The 24087-nt window shown below is 34.9% G+C and overlaps 1 protein-coding gene across 10 annotated transcripts in view; it reads right to left on the minus strand.

Annotated features, from left to right (window-relative positions):
* LRRC49 (leucine rich repeat containing 49) overlaps positions 1 to 24087 on the minus strand; it is a 232375-nt gene that overhangs the window by 62260 nt on the left and 146028 nt on the right. For all 10 annotated transcript variants that reach the window (XM_077123900.1, XM_077123902.1, XM_077123899.1 and 7 more), the window contains 2 exons: positions 7878 to 7961; positions 3623 to 3789 (listed from right to left, as the gene is read on the minus strand). In XM_077123900.1, coding sequence (XP_076980015.1) covers positions 3623 to 3789; positions 7878 to 7961 — 251 coding nt within the window. The remainder of the gene's footprint in view (positions 1 to 3622; positions 3790 to 7877; positions 7962 to 24087) is intronic.

Here is a 24087-nt window from a genome sequence, read left to right on the forward strand (position 1 = left end):
TTTCCATTTCTGTTCGTATATTCAGCATTAGTTGTTTCAGCTCCTGTATCTCATTTGAACTATTGGTTTCTTCGTTTGACTGGGCCATATGTTCAATTTTCTGAGCGTGATCCGTTATCTTCTGCTGGCGTCTGGGCATTTAGTCAGATTTCCCCGGGTGTTCGACCCCACAGGTTGAAAGATTTTTCTGCGCAATCTCTGGGTTCTGTTCTTCCTATCCTGCCCAGTAGGTGGCGCTCGTGGCACACGCCTGTCTGTGGGTTCCACCAGCGAAAGTTGCTGTGGGTCCCTCAACTCTGGAAAACTCTCGCCGTAGGGGAGGTTCGGCAACCGAAGCGTCTTGGAAGAATGCCAGCCGGCCCGGGGTTCCAAACGCGGGGAGGGTCGCCGGCCGTCGCAGCACAGGAGAGCGTCCGGCCAAATTAGCCAGTTGGCCCGGGGCACCAAGCGTGGCGGGAGGGCGCCAGCTGTCGCAGCCCGGGAGAGTACACTGTTCCCAGCCGACGGGGGAGTCACGTGTTTGGAAGGGATCCCCCGGTCACTGTTCTCCGCAGTCTGGGGATTTCCGACCCAACTATCTCAGTTGTTCCGGGGGGCCTCGTGTGGTGGGGGCACCAGCCGCCGCGGCCTAAGGGGACCGCCTGTCCAATTCTACCAGCTGGCACAGGAAGGTGGAAGGGAGGGACTCCGGTCGCTTGCCGTCCCACCCAGGAAAGCCCGTGCCCCTTGGTGATCTCACCGGAGCTGGTTCTCCCAGATAGTCAGCCGTTCCAGGATGGGGTACGCTGTCCCTTTGATCTCCCTCGTGGTTCCGGGAGCTGCTCTGTGTTATCTTCACTCCCCCAGTAGCTGTTCTGGAGGAGGAAAGGTGAGGGCGGCAAGGCTGTCGAGGCTGGTGGCGGAGGAGCACGGTGAAGGCGGGGGAAGAGGGCACCGTGGTGGTTGGAGAGCAGCCGGAGCAGGAGGGGGAAGAGAGGGGAGAAGGAGGGCGGACGGCTTGGCTGCTGCGGGGGCGTGGGCCTCTTTCCCTCTTTTTTTAAATAAATTATGGGAGCCTATATAGAACATAAACTTTCCCATCTCAACCACTCTGAAACACACCATTCAATGGAATTAATCACATTAACAATGTTGAGGTACCTTCACCACCGTTCATTATCAAAACTTGCCCATTTCCACGAATAGAAACCCTACACTACCCATTCTGCATTAACTCCCCATTCCCCCTGCACCTCAACCCTGACAACCTTAACTTAAATTTCTGTTTCTAAGAGTTTGCATAGTCTGTTTTCTTTGTAGTATACCACGAGGCTTAAATTTAACATTCTAAATTTATAACAATCTCATTTGCTTAGATAACAGCTTAACTTCAATAGCATATACAACCTATATTCTTATACCCCTTTACTTTCTGACCTTTTTGTAGTTCCTGTCACAAATTACATGTTTATATATTATGAGTCCCTAAGCACTGATTTATCATTACATTTTATGCATTTGACTTTTAGATCCTGTGGGAAATAAAAAGTGAAGTAAAAAAACTAAAAATACAATTGAATTGACATAATTTACCCATGGCCTTACCCTTACAGAAGATCTTTGTTCCTCCATGCTGATTTGGTCTATTGTCTATTGTCCTTTACCTTTAACCTGCAAAACTTTCCTTAGCATTTCTAGTAGGACTGGTCTGTGGTGACAAACTCTCTCAGCCTTTATCTGGGAATGTCTAAACTCGCTCTCATTTTTGAAAGAGTTTTGCCAAACATAGAATTTTTGGTTGGCAATTTTTTGGTTTCAGTACTTCAAATATGTCATCCCACTGCCTTCTTGCTTCCATGGTTCCCACTGAGAAAAAACATTAAATATTATTGAGGCTTCCTTATATGCGATATTTTGCTTTTCTCTTGCAGCTTTTTGGATTCTCTCTTTGGCATTAAGTAGTTTATTATATGTCACAGTGTGGGTCTGTTTGGGTTTATAATGGTTGGAGTTAATTCAGTATCTAGGATGTGTATATTCATGTCTTTTGTAAAATTTGGGAAGATTTCAGTTGTTATTTATTTTTTTTGGCTATTCTCTTGGTGCTTTCTCTCTTGCTTCTTCTTCTAGGACTCCAACAGTGTGTATATTAGTATATTGATGATGTCCCACAGTTTCCTCAGGCTCTGTTCTTTTTTTTTCATTCTTTCTTCTATCTGCTCCTACAGCTAGATGATTTGTCTTACTTCAAATTCACTTATTTTTCTGCCAGCTCCAATCTGCTGTTGAACCCCTTTAGGGAATTTTAAATTTCTCTTACTGTGGTCTTCAGCTCTATTTAGTTCCGTTTCATAATTTCCATATTTCTATTGATATCCTCATTATGTTCATCTATCATTTTCCTGATTTCCTGTTGTTTTTTGCCCATATTTTCCTTAAGCTTCTTGAGGATAGATAGGGCCATTTCTTTAAAGTCTTAGTCTTTTAAAGACTGTATCTCAGGTCTGGTCCTTATTGCTGGCTTCTAATACTTTAATCTTCTCTTTTGACTGGACTATCATTTCCTGTTTCTTTGTTTGTTTTAAAATTGTTTGTTGAAACCTGAATATTTTGATATTTTAATGTTTTATCACTGGAATTTAGACTCTGAAGCATCTGTCCTTGAAATTTGTAGCCAACAAATATTATGATAGAGCTTTCCTTGTACACCAGGAAAATGCTTACCTGCTTCCCACCCCCACCCTTGAAATGGTGGGGAGAAGAAACTTTTCCCAGTCTTTGCACATGGACCTATGCAAGCGCTCTTCTTTAAAGCTTATCCGTACAATGAGTTAAGAGAACAGCCATAAGCCAAACCATAATGGGCTTCCCTGATCCTTTCTGTGTATATGTTTTGTCTCAGTATAGACTTGAGACCTTAGGAATTCCCACATGCAAATGTCCCCTCCTCCCTAGAAAAGTGTTTTTTCATGTCCCAGGAATTGCACTGTATATTATATAGCAAGCAATCCCTTGCCCCAGGCAGCCATAACTTGACTAATCTTCCATAGCATTCTGTAGGAAAGCTCTGTGAGCTATTATCTTCATGCAGGGATGGCAGGCCTTTGACAGGTTACCTGATTTAGTTTTGTAGGATGCTACCAGAGAAACAGGGTCTGATATACATACTTTCAGGAGAATGAAGATAACTCTTCTCCCTCTAAACCAAGACCAGGGAACCACACTGGGAATGTGGGTCAGCTCCACACCAAGCCAGTGAAGGGTTAAGGGAGGGGCCAACCAGGGAACCCCAAGATCTTGCTGCTTTAATTAGCCTTTTTCTTGATTTGGTGCTTGCCCTGTTGCTACAATCCTTTAAATGTTTTCTGAATCTTTGAGAACGATGATTCTGCCAGTTCTCGCTGGTTGTTTAAAGCTTCTTTGGGTGGATGGAACCTTCAAGCTACTCATTCCACCACTTTGATCAGGCATGGCCCCCATCTTCACGTCTTAAACTTCTAATTTTATAAAGTTTTTTATAAAACAGATTCAATTCCTTAGAAGAAAACTATTTTAAATAATGATATCTGAAATGATTTCCCATCCTCGTTCTAAATCCAACTCTCTAAAGACACTACTATCTTGAAAGAATACCATTGCATACCCTGCTTCCTCTGGAAATGCAGAGATGGTGCTTCCATCTATTTGACAGGGCTCCTGAGAAGGGGAGTCAGAATCTTTTCTATCTTGATTTGTAACGAAATTGGATACACGATGTTGTTGCAAATCCCACTTTCGAGCTACGTTGTTAATTGTTAACCGTTTCTTCTCCTATGAAAAAGTTAATTGTGACAAGAATTACATAATGAAATTTCTGTATATGAGAGTATGCAAAGAATATATTGTTTGTACTTTCTCATTATACGTTAAAAATGAGCTATTTCTAAAAGCAGCTACAAAATACGCATCCTAAAACAAAGTGCAAGAGGCCTTTATCCTGTGCATTCAAACACTTCAATAATGATCTAACATCCTAAAAGGAAAAAAAAGGATATATAAACAACAATTTCTCCTAAAGAACTCAATTTTATTTTTAAAAAAAATCCACTGGAAATATGAAAAGTTGCTACATAAAATTTTAATTTGACAGAAATCTATATCACTCTGGGTTTAAAAATTTCAAGAAAAAACTAATAATAATTCAATTATCCTACCCAATAAATAGGACTAATGTGGTGGAAAATTTTTGCAGGGACAAGAAGGGATTGATCAATGTGTCAAACTTCATAGCAGAAATTGTAATGTCAGAAAATTACTAATTATATCCAGACTACTAAAACAAATTGTGCTATGCTGAAATAGATCTAGATAACTAGTACCATTTTAGATGAACAGAAGAGAAGTTAATTCATTATATGCAGTGGTTGCCTTAGGGTACCTCAAATCACCTGAAGGGCTTGTTAAAACAGAGATTGCTGAGCCTCATTTCCTTTATGATTCAGTATGTTTGGGGTAGCGGTCAAGAATTTGAATTTCTAACAAGTTCTAGGGATTGTGGATGCTGCTAGTCCACAGACATCACGTTGAGAACCACTAACTCAGAGTACTGGAGTACAATTCTCTAACAGGAAAACTCTGTTAAGAAAAGCAAATCTAGGCTACTGTAAGAAATCGTACATAATAAGTTGAACTGTTTCTATTCAATTTATATATGGCAAAAACAAATCCTATTTGTCAACATTTTTAGATGGGATGTCAATTAGACAGAGGTGCCGAAATCAAAACTTTCTTTCCTCTTTACTAAGAGTACAATACTGGATTGAAAAATCAGTTGGGTATGACACTGACTCCTCTTCACTTGCTTATGAGGAGCCAATGAAGGTTATTAGGGAAGATTATCTGCTCATCCTACATATAGAAAACATATTTTTAGTTTCACTTCTTTGTCTATGTTTGGCCATCTAAAGTTTTAGTATGTAGGCATGGCATCTGATAGGAATGAAAAGTGATGTACCTTGCTAATTAAAATAAACATATCTAAAGTGCTATTTTCTGTGTTGAAAATGATTTTAGTATGAGTTTATTTTTACTGTATGGTATTTCAAATTTATATAGTTAAGTGGGTTACACATTATATATATACTTCTGAGACTTTTTGACATTTTTTGTATGTTTTCCTTATCTAAAGCAAGTTGGAATCTGCTACGCTACTGTAAAAACACTTTTTCTAAATCTACAGAATAAGGCATCTTAGCTTAGGGAATTCTATTTCAATTATTGCAATTGACTAGGCCAATTCAATTCCTATTCTAAGCAATGCCCTTATATTTACTCAGTACCAAGAACCACTTTGAGAGAGACAGAGACAGTGAGTCAATGAAGGAAGCTATAATACTGCCTCCATACATTTGGCTTTCTGCAAGACTAGGTTGGCAGAAAAATGATCTTAATGAGGTAAATATAGCAGTGCTTAGGAAAAAAGACCAATAACTTTTATGACTGAGCAAGTTAACAGAATTATAATAACAAGATATTCTTCGAAAATGCAAACACTTTCCTATACCTGCTTCAAAGTTAAGTTTCCTTTACTTGGGTTACTAAAATCAGATTAATAACAGGTTGAATAAGAGAATGTGTATTTTAACTAGATTAGGATAAGAGAAGAGACATTTTAAGACAGAAGTGTAGCTTGGGATCAGGTGGGGGGTCACTGGCTAGCCAAGGGCTACATAAGGGCTCTAGGCATCTGCGGACTAAGAAAAAAAGAAGTTAAAGGTGAGAGATTGCACAAGGCAGAAGGAGGGTTCGCGAAGAAAATGTTATCATCACACTCATGGATGTATTCGGCACATCAGCTACAATCGTGTTTCTAATAGCTAGCTGACAATAAATTGTCAAATCTGTGTTAAAGTAACAACTATTTTAGAAGATGCCAAATTTCAGCTTTTGCTACTTAAGTCCATTCTTAATAGCCCAGGTAAAATCTCACCAATATCTCTGATATCTATCATTTCCAAGGTTTTAAGGAAAATATAAAGATAGAAAAGAAACAAGGCAGAAGATATATCTATGTGCTTTTCTGGTCGTTCTGTAACTACCCCCTCCCATTTTCTTAAAGATCATTATGTGGAGCCTCTTGAAACATTTCCCAATAAACACCACAGGGTTCAGTAACATCATGACTCTGACTATGAGTTATGGATAGAACCAGATTTCCTGATACTCCATGTTCTTTGCTCTTGTTAAAAATAAACGATTCTCATAATTAAAGAGTTCTTTTTAGTGATTTTAAGAAAAGTGTTAGCTATTTTTTCAAAGTTTTCATAAAAAGTTTCTAAACATTTTTTTAAAGTGTGCTAAAAATTTAATGGCATAGTTCTAAAAATGCTGATGGTAACAAGCATATAATAGGAATTTTTCAGTTGAGAGGTAAAATCAAGTGTAATTTGGTGCTATAGCAGGCTCCACCTAAACTAGAAGCCTAGAGCTAAATCATTACTGGAGAGTCTTTGTTCCATTCTTCCTTTCCACTCCCAGGGCCCATATAAGAGTGTTCCATAGGTAAGGGAACTTTATTTTGGCATTTTTTATTCATTCATTCATTCACTCATGTATACATCTGGCAACAGCAGCTTTTTGAAAGGGAGTATTTCTCTTTCTAAATGAACATTTCAGCTAAGTTTGCCAATAGCATTATCTGGTAATGGTAAATTTGTTCCTATGAATTTTTAAAATACTGCCTATAGCTGTATTTCCATAAACAGTGGTACTTTGGGCCAGTTCCTAGGGATATTACAGTATGGGAAAGATTAAAATCCTATTGGCTGAATCAATAAAAAGGTAAGATAGGAGAGGGCTCGAGCACAGCTAATTAATGGGATTGGGGGGAAAACAAATAAAAGTTGTGGAGAATTAAGGAAGTTAAGAGATAAGAGCAGGTGAGGGAACTGTAGCACATTGAACAATAGTTCTAATTACTTTTGAAGAAGTAGACATGAACTGAGAGAGCATGGGACCATGTTTTGGCTGTTGTTTTTTTTTTTTAATTCAGGATTAACATAGAGCAATAAGCGCAGCTTTTAAGTGTACTGTTTAATCAGTTTTGACAAATGCATATACTGTGTAATGCATACCTCTAATTTATAATTTTCTAACCCTATTAGTCATTTAAAAAGAAAATTCTGGATGCCATTTTAATATTAAAAAGAAAAGCACCTATATAACACAAGAATGAGAAATGGTAATCAAGGTGATGATAACTTTATTTCAGAACATATTATGAGGCACAAGAAGAGCTATACACTTTAAGCTTTATTTCTTTATTATACTTTGTGATGCTAATACAAAATACTTGAAAAGATTTTCTTTAAGGAAAGCAATGCTTGACAGGCTAAGTCATTTAAAGCCATTTAAACACAAATTTCAAATTCTTAAATTCCTGAAAATCTTTACCACCTCCATGTCAGAGAAGCTAATAGAGAAAGCTTTTAAATTAAAAAAAAAAACAAAAAACTACTGCTTTTAAAAATCCATATAGCAGAGTCCACAAAAATATATCAGTAAAGATACCAGTCTCTTACAGTGGTTTCCAAAATAAAGTGCTCATACTATGTGGATACCCAAGACGATGCACTGGTATGATAAAAATATTATAACTTCTACTTACCTTTATTTTTATCTCTTCCTTTTAAATTCTCTAGCCTTTGTTTATGTTTTATAATGTACATATTTTATTTTAGAAGTACAGATGTATTTATAGATATATATATTTATAGAAACATTTAGGGAAGTTTATTCATAAAATAAAATTTTAAGAGTAAAGATTTTAAAGTTTGGGAACCATGTTTCTAGTAGATTAGTTAGCTTCAGTGTATGTGAATTGAGTACACATGCATGCATATGGAAATCAGAGGAAATACCTTAAGCAAAGACTGTTTATGACTTTCCCGCTTCTTTTCTTCCTCTTTTTTGGCTACAACAGATGCCATACGCCTTTCTTCTTCCTAAAAGAAATTTTTTTTTAAGTACTGTGAAATGTTTAACCATTTTTTTATGCTAAATATCTTTGGTCCTCGAAATCTGTTTTTCTTCTTGAGAAGAATACTACTTACCAAAAGAAAATACACTCTAAAAGAAAAAGCTTATTCCTTATTTTTTTCCTCTTTCTTCCTAATTCTAAAAAAAGGTACTTTCCTAATTCTATCCCCAGCTCTGGAGATAAAATTAGTCTAGTTAATACAAGAAAGAAAAAAGAAAGAGAAGATAAAGAAGAAAAAGGGGAGTAACATTTTTCTTTGTATACTATGTACCATAGTTCCACATGGAAAGATTTAAACTTTCTATAATGAAGATGAAAAGGATGAACAGTGATACTTCTAATAGTCTTGGTTTTGCTTATGGTTACAAATCAGAACTCATTTTTTAAATGATAAAACAAGGATGAAAGCATTTAAAACTATTGATATTACTTAATTATTCTCCATTAATATCATTACTATTATTTTGTTTTTAAGTTAATTTGGTCAGTCCCATTACTTAAATTCTACAAAATAATGTTAAAGATAGTTTAGAAATTAAAAAAAAAACAGTCATAACCCCAACATTCTGATTAAAAAGTCATAATCTGTATATACCCCCTACAATACTTACTATAATCAAATTTCTAAAAGTTGCGATCTGTATGCATAACCTGGATTGGTTTTTTTTCTTGAATATTGTCAAATTTTCAGAGAGTACATTATAACCATGTAATTATTAATTTTCATTACAAAAAAATTTTTAGGCACTCAAATTGATGCCGCAATAAGAAAACTTATTCGTAAATGACAAGCTTGAAAATCTCTTAAGAAATAGGAAATAATAAAAAGTAACTTCGTAGATTTGAAAAAGATATCTTTTAAAAGTGAAAAAGTAAATAAACAAACATTAAAAATTCAACAGAGGGGACCAGTAGCAGATTGTACACAGCTGAAAAGAACCAATCAACTGCAAAATAGGTCAGGAGAAAGTGTCCTATAGGCTTTCAGAGCACCCTATACTTCTCCACCATAGCAGTTAATCTGTTTTATTTAATTATCTCTGGCATTATTCTCTCCTCCCCCCAATTCCTGTCCCTATAAGGTAAGCTCCATGAAGGTACAGACCATGTCAGCTCCTGGCACAGAACAGATACTCAATAAACAATATATTTCAAAAATGAATTCACAAATAGACATCTTTGTAGCTCTGTTCAGTAATTTCCTAAATCTGGCACTGCTATATCAAAATAGTAGGCCCATTTCAAGGGCTTTTGATATATTTGCAAATTACTGTTCATAATTGTAGTATTAATTTACATTCCTACCAGAAGCCAATAATTGATTTAAAACATGATAGATAATACTAAAAACTGTTTATTAAATATTCCTGTATCTTTCTACATCCAAGCACATGGTGAAACTGCATTTTATGCCCCCTTGAAGTTATGTGTGGCTATGTGACCTGCTTTGTTCAGTTTCATATAAACAAAAGTGATACGCGTTCCATTCTAGGTGGATGCATTCAAAGAAATGTATGATACAGCTATTCTCTCCCTCCCCTTCTCTCTCCCCACACTCCCCCCAGACATATACACACCTTGCACACACACACACCTGTTACAGCATCTGCAAAGCTCCAGACAGTGGATGATCTGGAGGCCTGGGTGCAGGAATGAGGACAAGACAAAGTTCTCAGAGCATACGTGATGGACAGACAGAAACATGAACATGAAAAAAACTCTGTTCCTTTAATTCATTGAGATTAGAGAAGTTGTTACTAAGCTAAATATGGCCTATCCTGACCAATAATATACGTTATATTAGAAAAATTAAGAAGGCCAAAGAGGAATGCATTCTAGAGGGTGGGTTCCTGAAAACAAAGAAAAAATCTAGACTAAGGACATAAAATAAAGCACAAATATAAACTATGAGTGAGTTAAAAGGAAGCTAGTAATGCAATCCATAGAAAGCCTCTAAAAACTTTTCTAAATTTACAAACTAATGATCTGAGAAGTTTAATTACTTAAATGAAGTCACAAAGCTAGTGTCAGCAGGATCAAGACAAGAAGCTACATCTTGTGATAAATATAATTTCTGTATTTTTAATAAAGATATATTTAAATTTACTTAACTGATTTTAGGGAGATGAAAATGGAGAGGTCAGAATTCACTAGTAATCTGCCATGTAATTTAATTATTTGAAAGGCAATGGAAATTAAATATGATTTCTGGTAAATCTGAATGCTTTTACAATATGGAAAATAGTTATTTTTAATTTTTAAAGATGGATAGAGGTAATGAGGAGAAATGAACTAAAAAATGTTTCATAATCTTTATTCCTAGCTTCACAAAATAGCTGGTTTAATTATTATATTAAATTCATTTTTTCAGTAAGTACTGATTTAGTAGCTACCGAGTATAACCTGCTTCAGAACAAATATTTTAAAGAACAAAATATATTTATACTCAGTTGTTGACACATTCATAAAAAGTGAACTAGAAACAGATTGGTTATGCAAGGAGCCAATTTCCAACTGTACTGGAAACTGTATGGATCACGTACTACACATACTTAAGAGATGATTTAATCAGATTTTTTCAAAAAAGTTGAGCTTCTATTAAAGGTAATAGAGCTTTAGGAGGAAACCTAGACCTTGGAAAAACGGATTTATGCCAAATCAATTCAAATATTGAGTGTTTTAAGGAATTTATACATCTGATGGTTATATTTCAGTCCAAATAATTATAGAGTAACTAAACTTAGAAACAAAAATAATCCTCTAATTATAAAGATAAGCTATAATCCTGTTGATATGAAGGAAAAAAACTATAAAATTCATGATAATAGTCCAATTTCTGGGATAAAAGGCAAATCCTTTATTGGCAAAATAAATGGCTCTATCTCGGACAAAAAATACTCACTTTCGCTTTACTTCAATTTGCCATGAGGCTCCAATATAAAAATGATGTCAAGTTAACTAAGCAGTATAGTGATTTAATAGGTATTTGATAATGCAGATTATACTGTTAGCAGATTTTTAGGCTCTAAAACAATGCATAGATTATGTGAGAAAAAGTTTTGCTCCAAAATAAATAATATTAGTCCTATTATAAGCAGCAATTTATTATGTGGATTTTTTTAAATCAGCAATGAAGGTTTTAACCCTATACTTAAGAACAGTCATAAATTGACCCTGTTTTCCTTGAATAAATTAAATATTAAACAAGTCTTTCAAATCATAGAATATTTCTCTATAAGAAATATTCAATATTTTTCATTCAAACAACTATTAAAGAGAAAACTTATTTTTCAAGGATTTTGGTAAATGTCAGGGTCAAGTTTAGGAGCTATATCACCTGATTCTTACTGGCTGAGGGATACTAGCTATTAAATATCAGGGAAAAAAAGTCAGGACATCTTGGTTATGTGTTCATAATAATTTCAAAACTCACAGTGGCTTAACATAAGAAAAGTTCATTTCTTGATCATGCAAAAGCACTGCAGAACAGGACAACTGTTCAAATAGTGGGCTAAGCCTTTCAGGGAGCTTTGATCTGATGGTACTTCAATTCAGTATATGCTTCTACAATGACTCACACAAAGGGAGAGAAGTATGGAGAATCAGACTTGACTTTAACTGCTTATGCCTGGAAATAATTACTTCTACTCACATTTCATTGGCCAAAGCAAGTTATATGACCACACCCAACCTTCAAGGGGGAATGGAAAAACCATCTTCCAAAAACAGGAGGAGAACCAGAAAATACTGGTGAGTGTTAATATTAACCACAATGGGAAATCCACCTCCTCCTGAAATAGGCTATTATATTTTCTGGATAGTAAATCGTAAACGAGTTCATACTGAGTCAACATATAAGTGGATTTGAGGTGAAAACTTTAAATAACGTGTCTGTTGTTCAGAACTGCAAGAACAGTGCCTGCATTTGCAAAATGCTACCATATAAATAAAAAGGAGTAAAATTCTGCCTCCCAGAATTTTCTATATAATGATCCTTGTTCTAGTTCCTCAAAATGTCTATGTTCTCTCTTTTGTGGGATGGTGGTAGATTATATCACATTATTTCTTCCTTGTGTTTTTCCCTTTGTCAGCTAATCATGCCAGGTTCTCTAAAAATGCTCCAGTTCAATACTCCCCTCAAATTAATAGTTCAGGTGTAATTTAACAACTGAAGAAAACAATGAAGACTACTCTATTCATTTTTCTGGACTTTCTGTTTCTATACATGAATATAGTCTTAAACTTTTCTTACATTAACTTCTAAGAATCACATCTTACTTATAATTGACTCAAATTTATCAATAGCAGTGTAAGTCTTTTTCACACATGCTTCTAAATCTCATGACCTTCTAAATCTACACTTGTACTGAGAATTGTTTGTTTATTCGTTCTTCTGGAGTAAATTCCAAAACTTTCAATTCATCTCTTTTCATCTTGTTAAATTCTGTTCATTATTCCAGACTAGGGGTGAGTAAAGGTCTTCTGCAAAGGGCCAAACAGAAAATATATTAGGTTTTGTGGGTACATATGTCTCTGTCACATATTCTTCTTTGTTTTTCTTATTTCACAAAGTTTTAAAAATATAAAAATCATTTTTTGCTTGGGGGCTGTATAAAAACAAGTCACAGGACAGATCTGGAACCTAGGATTGTAGTTTGCCGACCTCTTTTTTAGACTGTTGAGCTATTTTTGGATCTGATTCGATCAACCAAAATATTACAACTTATCTCTAGTTTCTGCCATTCACACACTCAATTAGAATATCATAAATATTCTCCTTTAGTCATTAAAAAAATATGTAATGGAGTAAGCCAGAGGAAAGAACATAATAGCATGCCAGTATAAATTTCTCTTCAGGCTGAAGAGAAATTAATTAATCCATTAATTAATATTCTATAGTTATACTTTGATCACAAATCCATTTAACCATGTCCTATCATACAAATTATTCAAAACAATACCATTAAAGACTTTTTAAAATGTTTTGCTTTTAAATACCAAAATACTGTTATAGCACTCCTCTGAGAGAGTCTATTTATCATATCTAAAATAGAAAATTAATTTTATCTGGCATGAATTGTTTTTAGTGAACTGATGCTGCCTCCTAGTGATCAATTCCTTAAGTATGCACAAACCACGTTTTCAAACTCCAATTTAGATTTCTTTCATAATCAACATTAAGTTTACTATTATCATTTGTGGAATTTATATACTTTGTTTCTCTGATAAAAAAGATTAGTTCGTCTTGCCTTTCAATTATTCTTATTCTATAGTTTCTAAGATGTAACTTTCAACCGTCTTACAAATTATTTGCTAAATTTATTCAATGCTCTAAAAACTACAACCCACAGGCCAATTTCAATCTGTCAGCTGCATTTTTTTTTTTTTTTAACATGTGCAGGTACCAGGAATCGAATTCAGGTCTCTGGCATGGCAGGTGAGAACTCAACCACTGAGCCACCGTCGCACTGCCCTGTCATCTGTTTTTGTAAGTTTTTATGGGAGCACTGTCATGATCCGTGTGTTCTGTCCATGTCTGCTTTCATACCATAGCGATAGAGCTGAGCAATTGCAACAAAGATGGTAAGGCCCAAAAAGTCTACAATATTTACTACCAGCCCTTTAAAGGAAAAGTGTTACTAACTCCTGCTCTAAACGGGCCTGGATACAAACTAATTTATTCACCTATGCTAAGCTTCACTATCTTATTAATATTTACTCTACTCTTACAAAAGCAAAATAGAAGTTGAAGCTAGCAATAGACTTCCAGAATCTCTTACCCTGACTAATCTCCCTACCTCTAATCTCAATGCCCACTTCTCCCTCCATAATGCATCCTCCAGGCTGCTCCCATGTAATCGTTTTAATAGGAAAATACCATTTAACTGTGTTAAACTCTTTAAGGGGTTTCTATTATGTCCAAAACAAAAATCTAACTCTTTTTATGAAGTAAAATGCCTTTCATCACCTAGCCTTTGCCTACCAGACATCCTTGTCTTCCACCATTCCCCCCTACATATATCTACATGCAGTCATAGTGAATGCTGTCAGATCTACATAGGTGCTACATTCTCTCAGCACCTATATGCCTTTACTTCTCTCTAGAACACTGTCCAAGGATACATAATTCTTCTTTGCCACTCTTCAGGTCTCAAATCAAGTATCTCCTTCTTTGGAATTTGTATTTCTGATAGACTTAGGGGACTCTGCTCTTTACCTCCCTCCCTCCCTCCCTGCCTCCCTCCCACCCACCCACCTATCTACCTACCTACTATCTATTTACCTATACTATCATTTTGCATTATAATTTGACTGTTTATCTGCCTCTGCACTAGATTGTAAATAAGCTGAGGGCAGGAACTGAGATTCTGAGCTTGTCATCTTTAGTGTCTAATTAACACTCAGCTCAAAGTGCCTAAGAGTGTTTCAATTTTTTTCATGGTAACCCTAAGTCAAAAGAAATACATAATATATCTGTTTACTAAATAGTTAGGTCCAAGCAACTTAAGAAGTATTCATGTTGTAACATCTTAGTAGCCACCTGAAGAAATAATACATGCAACTTCAAAGAAATAATACTTTTTATACCATTCACACCTGACCATAATCACTTACTAATGGAATGTGTGTACTGCACAACTTCTCAAACACTGGGATCAGACTGGACACTGCCACCCTCATTTCCTATTTCGTATTAATTTGGACACAGTATATGCTTTTTATCACCCCTGTGTTAAAAACTCAATTTGCAAGATATATTATACAAAGGAATATAGCATGACCTAATGTTGAAATGGTAAATTAATAATTTGCTCAGTTCAAGTATCAGTTTGTTTCCTTGAAAAAGAAAGTTTCACAGCACAGCTGTGCATTCACTGTGGCACCTTCAGGTGCCATGGCACACAGTTTGGAACCACAACCATAGTGCACAGAAGTTCATTAAATATTTGTGTAATTCACCCTAGCTAGATTAAAAATTTCACAAAATTTTAATCAAGACATTATTTTTAAATGAAAAAATGCTTTTAGAGCAAGTGTAAGCAAACATTTCATGCACAATAGTAAATGTTTTAGGCTTAGAGACCACACAGTCTGTTTAGCAAATACACAACTCTGTCAATGTGGCATCAAAGCTGACACAGACATAAAGAAATGGGCATGTTTGTGCTCCAATACAACCTTATTTACAAACAGGCCATTTTCTGCCAACCCCTACTATAGAAAGACTTTTAAAACGTAGATTGTTTCCACATTAAATTTTCTAAAAACTTGTAAACAAAGGGTGAGACTAAATGCTATCATCAGTGCCCAAAGGGTTGTGGGAAACCCTGTATCAAGCAAATCTCTTGATGCCATTTATCCAACAGCATGTGCTCACTCTGTGTCTCTGTGTCACATTTTAATTAGGTATGCACATTCTTTTTTCTAGACATAATGCTATTACACACGTAACAGACTACAATATAATAGGGTAAACAAAACTTTTACATGCAGTGAGAAGCGAAAAAATTCATTTTATTGTGACTCGCTTTATTGTAGAGCTCTGGAACAAAACCTGCAATATCTCTGAGGTATGCCTGGAATCAGAATGGGAAAAAAAAAACGATTCTAAATTTTAGCATTCAATCAATATGCAGGACTTATATGAGAAAAACTATGAAACTTTATTGAAGTTCATAAAAGAAGACTTAAATTAATGGAGAGATACACTACATTTCCAAGCAGAAAGACTAGATTTTTAAAAGACATCAACTCTTCCCAAATGATAGAATGATGAAATATAAAGGAATTTAAAGTGATCCTTAAGGTTCTATGAATGTAAAAATGTCACACACTTTTAAAGAGGAACACTGAATGACTGGGTAGTGGTCCTACCAAACTCCATTGCTCAATATAAATGTTTAATCATAAACATGCCCTCATGGGGCTTATGTTCAGAGATGTGTCAGAGACGGACAATTAACAGATATAAAATTTGATATCAGATAGAGATGAATGAGGTGAAGACAGACAAGGACAGAGGAGCAAGGAAAGGATAGGTAGCCAGAAAGAAGGCTTCCTGACTATTATATTTAAAATACTACCTATCCTTTAAACATAATAGTCAGGGAGGCTTCTTCCTGGAGGTGATACCTGTACAGAGATCTGAATGAATTAAAGGAGTGAATCATGAGGATATCCTGGAGAAGAGCAAAGAGTAAATACAAAGGTATTACACATATGAACATATACTATATAAAAACTATAGCAATTGATGGGTGCATGGGTGGTTCAGTGGAAAATGCTCACCTTCCATGCGGATTCGATGCCTAGACCACGCACTGCCCCACCAAAAAAATAAGTCACAAAACTATAGTAATTGAAGTTCTGTGGTATAGCCATAAGAAAAGACAAACAGAATATAAAGCCCAGAAACAGTTCACATAAATTTTGGAATTGAATATATATGGCAAACATGGCATTGCAAAAACAGTGGTCAAAAGATGGCCTGTTTAATAAATAAGACACATAGTTATCCATTTGGAAGAAAAAAAGCCATATATTTAGATAACTTTACAAACACAAATTAATTCCTGATGAACTGAATATGTAAAGGTTCTATAAATTCTATAAAAGTATTAGAAAAAACATAGGAAAATATTTTGATAAGGTTGAGGTGAAGGCTTTCCTAACAAGAAACAAAAAGTCGACACCACAAAGCAACATACTGACAAATTTGTTTACATAAAAATGAAAACTTCCTATATGAGAAAAGATATGATAAAGTTAATAGATAAATGAAATGCTTAAATGATACTTGTAACTTACATGAGACAAAGAATTAATAGGCAAAATGTATTAAGAACCTCTATGATTCAATAAGACAAACAATCTGGCATAAAGTAGTCAAAACCTATGAACAGGACAATGATTTGCAGAAAAAATATAAAAAGCCATTGAATAAATAAAATTTAAGCTACACTAATAATCTAAGAACCAGAGATATATGCAAGTTAATAAGGAGGAGGTCTTTGTACATCAGATTGAAAGAAATTTTTGAAAGATAATATCAGTGTTGGGAACAATGTTAGAAAACAGGCATCCTCATATATGACTGGATCAACTAATGAAGCCATTTTCGATGGAAATTTGTATCTATTGAAATTTAAAATGTACTCATCCTTTGACACTGAGAAATTTCATATCTCAGAACATCTCCTATAGAAATACACAAATAAACATATGTATACAAGGATGTTCATGAATACAGCAACAGAAGAGATTTAGAAATGACCTAAATGCCCATCAACAGGATCATGGTATTAATTTTCATACATTTATAGTATGGTATTCTATGTAGCTATTAAAAAATAATGAAGAAAACCTATATGCACTAACCCAGCATTATTACTGAGTGAAAGATGTAACAGAATAAGGAGTAGAATATGATCTTATTTAAATAATAAAGACATACATGTATATGTATATGAACAATGAAAAGAAAGAAGATAGTTGTATAATCAACTATTGATAGAGACTACCTCTGCAGAAAGAAGTGAGAGTACTGAGATCAAGGACAGGTTAAGATCCATGATTTACTGTTTAGTTCTGTAGTTTTGACATTTTTATAATGAAATGGTATTTATGCTTTATATTGTAATTTAACAGGACAAAAAAAACTGAAAAAAATACATTTTATCATTATTCAATCCCAGATTAATTCCTACAAATAAACATAAAATGACATGCAATAAAACAGTGTTCAATCAATAAATTAAAATCGTTAAATGCATGGGACTATCAAAAGCAATTTAACCTAAGACTAATGGAAGTTGTGTGATCTTATTCCTAATCTAGCAGTACCACCAAGTACCTATAAAGCTATAAAATAGTTATACAGCTACATTACAAAGTAGACTTAAAGTTATTATAAAGACTTCTCTATGACTCATACTCTTCATCTGAAAATAAAGGGTCTAGTGAGTTTTAGAAAGTGTTTCAAGTCATTAAAAGCAATAATGACAACTCTTTCAATTTCTAATTTTTAATCAATGAATTAAAATAATATTCAAATAAAATTTCACCTGTAAAATATGACAGTTTGAGAGATCCTATATGTCCATATTATATGAGCATACACAATGGTTAGTGGAGCGAGAATAGAAATAATGATTATATACTTTTAAGTTGTTTTTATTAGTTAATGTATATCCATAAAAGCAGAAAGTCTAAGGAAAACTAATTTCTTAATTTAAAAAGTAGGTAAAAGTGACAGCAATGTTCCAAATACATGCATATTATAGGCAAACTGATGGAAACAAAAAATAAAGAAAAAAATTTTAAATATAAAGAAAAAAAAAGGAAGCATTATCTTCAGGGAAACAATACTAAGAAATATGGGTGGTTTTGCCACAGAAATCATGGAAAACAGAAGATAATGACACAGTATCTTTAAAGTGCTGAGAGAGAAAAACTTTCAATCCTAGAATTTGATCCCCAAGGAAAAGATCCTTCAAAACCAAAGGCAAAGGGTGGGCCACTATGGCTCAGCACACAGGGTTCTTGCCTGCCATGCCGGAGGTCAGGGTTTGGTTCCCAGTGCCTGCCTATGTAAAACAACAACAACAACAAAAACCAAAGGCAAAAAGAAGACATTATGAGATAAACAAAGCTGAAAGAATTCATCACTAGCAGATTTATTACAAGAAATACTAAAGGAGGTTCTTCTAGCAGAAGAAGGAAGTAGAACTACTGAAACAAATGAAAAGCACAGGAAATGGAAAATATAAAAGATTAAACATTTTAAAACTATTGATTAAGTAAAGTAGCAATAATAATAAAGCATTGAGGTTTATTACATATGTAATATTGAACAACATATGTACAATCACACAAAGGAAAGAAGATGGTGGATGGAATAATACAGTTGTAATATCCTTACATTGTTTGTGATGGTATAGAATACTAATCCAATTTGGACTGTAAGGTGTTAAGAATGAATAATCTAATCTCCAAAGAAATCACTAAAAATATAATAGAAAAAAAGATATTCCTAGAAAACCAAGAGATGATAAAATGGAATGTTAAGAAATATTTGATTAATCACAGATAATGGAGAGAAAAAAGAACGAAGAAACTAAGAACATACTGAACAAAGAGAAAATAAGTTACAACATAGTAAATGTAAACTAATCACCTTAGTAATTACATTAAGTATACATGGAAAAAAATCCTATCAAAAGACACAGATTGCCAATTTTCTAATAGTGGTTACGCTTGGGGTGAAGAATGGCATGTTGAAGAAAACAAGGAGGTATCATCAGACACTAGTAATGTTCCTTTACTTGAGTTGTGCTGGATACAAGAGTATTCAATTTTTAAATTTTATTTAACTTATATGTAGAGTATAAGCACTTTCTTTATGTATATTAGACTTAATTACAAAGCTTTTAAAAACCCTACAATATGTTACCACCACATACTCATTGGAATGTCTAAACTGAAAAACACAAATAATATTGCATATTAGAAAGGATATAGCACAACTGGAAACTCTTGCATTACTGATAAGTATGAGCAGTTGGAACAACTTTTTACAAACATTTACTAGAGCTACACATAAGTATTATCTTATGAACCAGTGTTTCAGTGCTTACATATATACAGACAGAAATGTATATATTTATTTGCATTTATATTTATATATTAACCAAAACCATGGCAGAAGTATTTGCAAAAACCCCAAACTCAGAACTATCTAAATACCCATCAACTGTAGAATAGTTAGTTAAAATGCAGTATATTCACAAGACAGTAAAACATAAATCAAGGAATGAACTATGATTTTCTGTAACTACATGAATAAATCTCCCAAATAGAATGTTGAGAGAAAGAACTTAGAGCTCCAAAACCAGAAAAACTAATCTACGATGTTAGAAGGATGATAGCAGTTATTTTGGGGAGGAAAAAAAAGGGGTAGTGTTTGCTGTCTAGCATTACGAGGACTTCTGGATGCCTGCAACGTTTGATTTGTTCACTTGGGTACTGGTTAGATAGGCATGTTCACTTAGTGAAAACTAATCAAACTGAACACTTATGATTGTCATGTTACTGTATGCATATATACTTCAAATATAAAGTTTACTTAAATAAATGGAGAACAAAATTTATATTACTCCTCATATATATGAGGATCAAGTTCTGGATTCTTTTGTCTGTTCCACTGACTTAATTCTCTACAAGTCACATATTGATTCTATTACAGTGACTTCACGCTACGTTCAAATATATGAGAAGGCAACACCCCATGTCCCTTGCTCTCACAGTTATGGGGGCTTGGGGTTGTGTTTTGTATTTTTCTTAGTTGTTCTGGAGCAAAGCATTTATTCTTCCTAATTTAAAAATTATTTTATCCAACTCAAACAAAAACCTTGATGGGATTTTATTTGGAATGCATTAATTTATAAAGTAACTTTGAGAAAACTAATACATTTCTTATGAGGCTGTATTCTGATTTTAGGCTCATAAAAATTTTTATCAATTATACAGTAGAAAATGTTTATATTGCCAGCATTGTATAAAGCAATTCACATAACTTAACAGAATCCTTATTAAATGTAAAACAAATATAGTTATCTTAACTATACTGAGTAGATACAGAATTTAAAGTCACATAGCTTCCTACTTATAATTTCTTATTCCAGATTTTGTTTAGTATTAGTTTTCTGCTTGATCTCATTTAGATGTCATTCAAAATACAAAGGGTTTGACTAAAGGTCAAGTGTCTTTAGATTCACTATTTCTCATTAATAATGAAAAACTCATATTAAAGGAATCCTTGTGAATCTTCACAGTAAATGCCTTAGCTCCAGAATATTTAATTAAACTAAACTAAGCTTGGCACTAATTTACAACCATAAAATTAAATGTCTTATCAATTCATGAATTATTGTTAAGTGTTCACCACTGATTTATATTGGAAGTAAAATCAAATTATGCTTTTTGTAATTGATCATATGGATTCTACAATTTCGAAGGACGAAAGAACTGCCTGTGCCCAAAAGGAAGAAGAAACTCCTTAGGCCCATCGAACTATCTTTTTTCTCAACTTGTTTCTCATGTAGTCAAGAAGCTCCAAATGGGTTGAGGTAGGTATCCACACGCCAGGGAGAGGCCTGTAATAGGGTATCAAAAGTCAAGCAAGGTACAGAAGATACCCACACAGGGAGAGGTCCTACACAGGGGAGAGCACCCGTGTAGACGTATAACCTTGAATGGGATATCAGAGCATGGGTGGAGAGAAGATGTCCACTTGGAGAAGCATGGCTGTGCTCCCAGCATGGGGTGGTACAGTACATGTGGGGCAAGGCAGGGTTCTTTGAGAGGGAGGGGCAGTGGCAGCAAAGAAGAAAAATTACACACAGGATACTTGGTCAAATAAGCAAATATATTAAGGATAACTAGAGCCAGGATTCTCACTGGTAGAGAAGGTAGTTACAAATATGGAAAGGGAAAAATCTAAAGTGAACCTTGTGGCATTGGATAGGAATCAGAAGTGTGGAAGAGAACTTATGGTTTTCAATATACAGACCTAGAAGTAAAAATAAATACTGACGCCTACATATATATGTATCAATGAAGGTATGTATATACATACAGTCTATAACTCTGTCTTCTATGGACCTTGAAGCAGCAAATCCCAAGAGTAATGAGTACAACAAGCATTTACATCTTTGCTTCTAAATACTATTTTCTGCTTAAAGAAACCAGGGCTCTGTTTATATGGCTGATTATATGAGCATGAAACACCTTGTGTCAATAGGTAAGGAAATGATAGGGACATGTCTAAATGATGCAGGAATAAGCTTGAAGAGGTCCCTTTGGACAAACTGGGGACAATTTAAGCATCAAAAGAAATAATAATGGTAAAGGATTACAATATATTGAGTAATAGAAAATAGAAAATGATGAGTCCATATTGATATGAATAAATTTAAAGTTTTTATAAGGAGTGGGATTACAAAGGAAAAGAGAATAACATCATATGGAAATGACTGACAGATACCACTTTAAACAAAGTTTACATTATCATCAAAGGGACAAATGTAAATTATATACCACTTGATAGGATGCAATGAGAAGAATGCAAAATAACTGTGATATTCATACCAAACTAATCATGAGCTGATCAAGCAAGATGGTAGCTTAGCGAGGTATGGAATTTAGTACGTCCTCCAGAGCAGCTAGTATTAAATAGCCAGGAACAGCACAGAACAACTGATCAGGCCATGTCAGTGATCAGACACACAACATACACCAGTCTGGACAAGCCGGACTGCTGAGACACCAGAGAACTGCAAGTCCCCCAAGATGTGCAGGCCAGTGTCCCTCCCCCACGACTGCAGCAGGCTGGTTTCCCAAGGGGAAAGAAAAACAGACTTTACTAGTAGCAAGCGTTTAGCTCAACCAAGTTCCAATTGTGGAAATAATTAACAAATTCTGACTACTGAAAATAGGCCCCCAGCTCAGATAAACATGGAATAAGAATTAAAGGTACTAAGAGTTTTTGTGCCAGCAGAGAGGGGGCAGGGCTGATGAAAGAAAAAACTGAGGTTTTGTGACAGCACAAAATACTTGAAAAGGGCAGGACCCTAAAAAGGGGGGGCACATAGAAGCCAGGAGATACACAGAGCCACATATCAACTTAAGCTTTGGAGTAACAAATCCTAGGAGCAGAGGTCCTACACAGAAAAGGATTTTTTTTTTTTTGCTTTGTTTCTACTAACAGCTCATTAGATAGAACTAGAAGTCTTCTCAGGCTCCAGCACTGCCCCAGGCAAGGGCTGAATTAAGCTTGTCTGATAGATAAAGTAACTAGTCAGGTAAAAGGAATTAATTCCCTAAAGGCTATACCTTCCCCAAGAGAAAGGTGGGGCCTGACTCAAGTGGAATCCCTCATTCCAGGAATTCAGACCCCAGAGACTGGAAAACTGAAGCAATTAATGCCAACCTACAACCTCAAATCTGTTTTAACCATGCCCCTGGCAGGGAAAGTCTGCCGAAATTAAAGGCACCACATCACTTTACACTGGTGGGAACCCACAGGCAGACAAGCACCACATGCTAGGCAGGATAGGAAAAGCATAGAGTCTACAGGCTTCATAGGAAAGTCTGTCATACTGCTGGGTCTCACCCACAGGGAAAACTGATGCAGGCGACTCTTTCCTCTTGAGTGGAGGCCACTCTGGTCTGGGAAAATCTGACTGGGTTCTATAATATCTGAGGAGACCCTTCTCAAGGGGGGAAAAAAAGGCTCCAAACAGGCAGAGCAAGAAAAAACAACAAAACTGAAAAGTTCTGATCACTTAAACAGAACCTGTGCTAGAGGTCTAGAATAAGTTGAACTGAATGTCAAAGAACAGATAGAAAACAAAGCCACCCAGGCAGAAAATTCTAGGTAAGAGCACAAACACCCTCCAGAATAAACTAATTAAGGAAATTAAATGCCTAGATTTCAAGAAAAAAATGATGTGTTGTACTAGGAAAATCAAAGATATTGCCCAAAGGAACCAAACAACAATTCAAATGAGAGACAGGAGTTGAACAACTAATACAGGAGGTTCCAAAAGACATGAAAAATCTAATCAAAACTTAAATCAATGAGATGAGGGAGGATATAAAGAAGGAATAGAGTGAAAAAAAAAGAACTTGAAAGTATATGAAAACAAATCATAGAACTTATCGGAATGAAAGGCAATAAAAGAGATGAATAGAACAATGGAAACCTACAGTGATAGATTTGAAGAGGCAGGAGAAAGAATTAGTGAACTAGAGGACTTGACATCTGAAATCCAATAAACAAAAGTAAATATAGGGAAAAGAATGGAAAAATATGAGCAGGGTCTCAAAGAACTGAATGTCAACATGAAACACATGAATATATATGTGGTAGGTAGCCCAAAGGAGAAGAGGCGGGAAAGGAGGAGAAAGACTAATGGAGGAAATAATCAATGAAAATTTCCCATCGCTTATGAAAAACATAAAATTACAGATCTAAAAAGTGCAGCATACCCCAAAAAGAATAGAACCAAATAGACATACTCCAAGACACT

Source organism: Tamandua tetradactyla, chromosome 12 (genome assembly GCF_023851605.1).
Source record: "Tamandua tetradactyla isolate mTamTet1 chromosome 12, mTamTet1.pri, whole genome shotgun sequence".
NCBI classification, from domain to species: domain Eukaryota; kingdom Metazoa; phylum Chordata; class Mammalia; order Pilosa; family Myrmecophagidae; genus Tamandua; species Tamandua tetradactyla.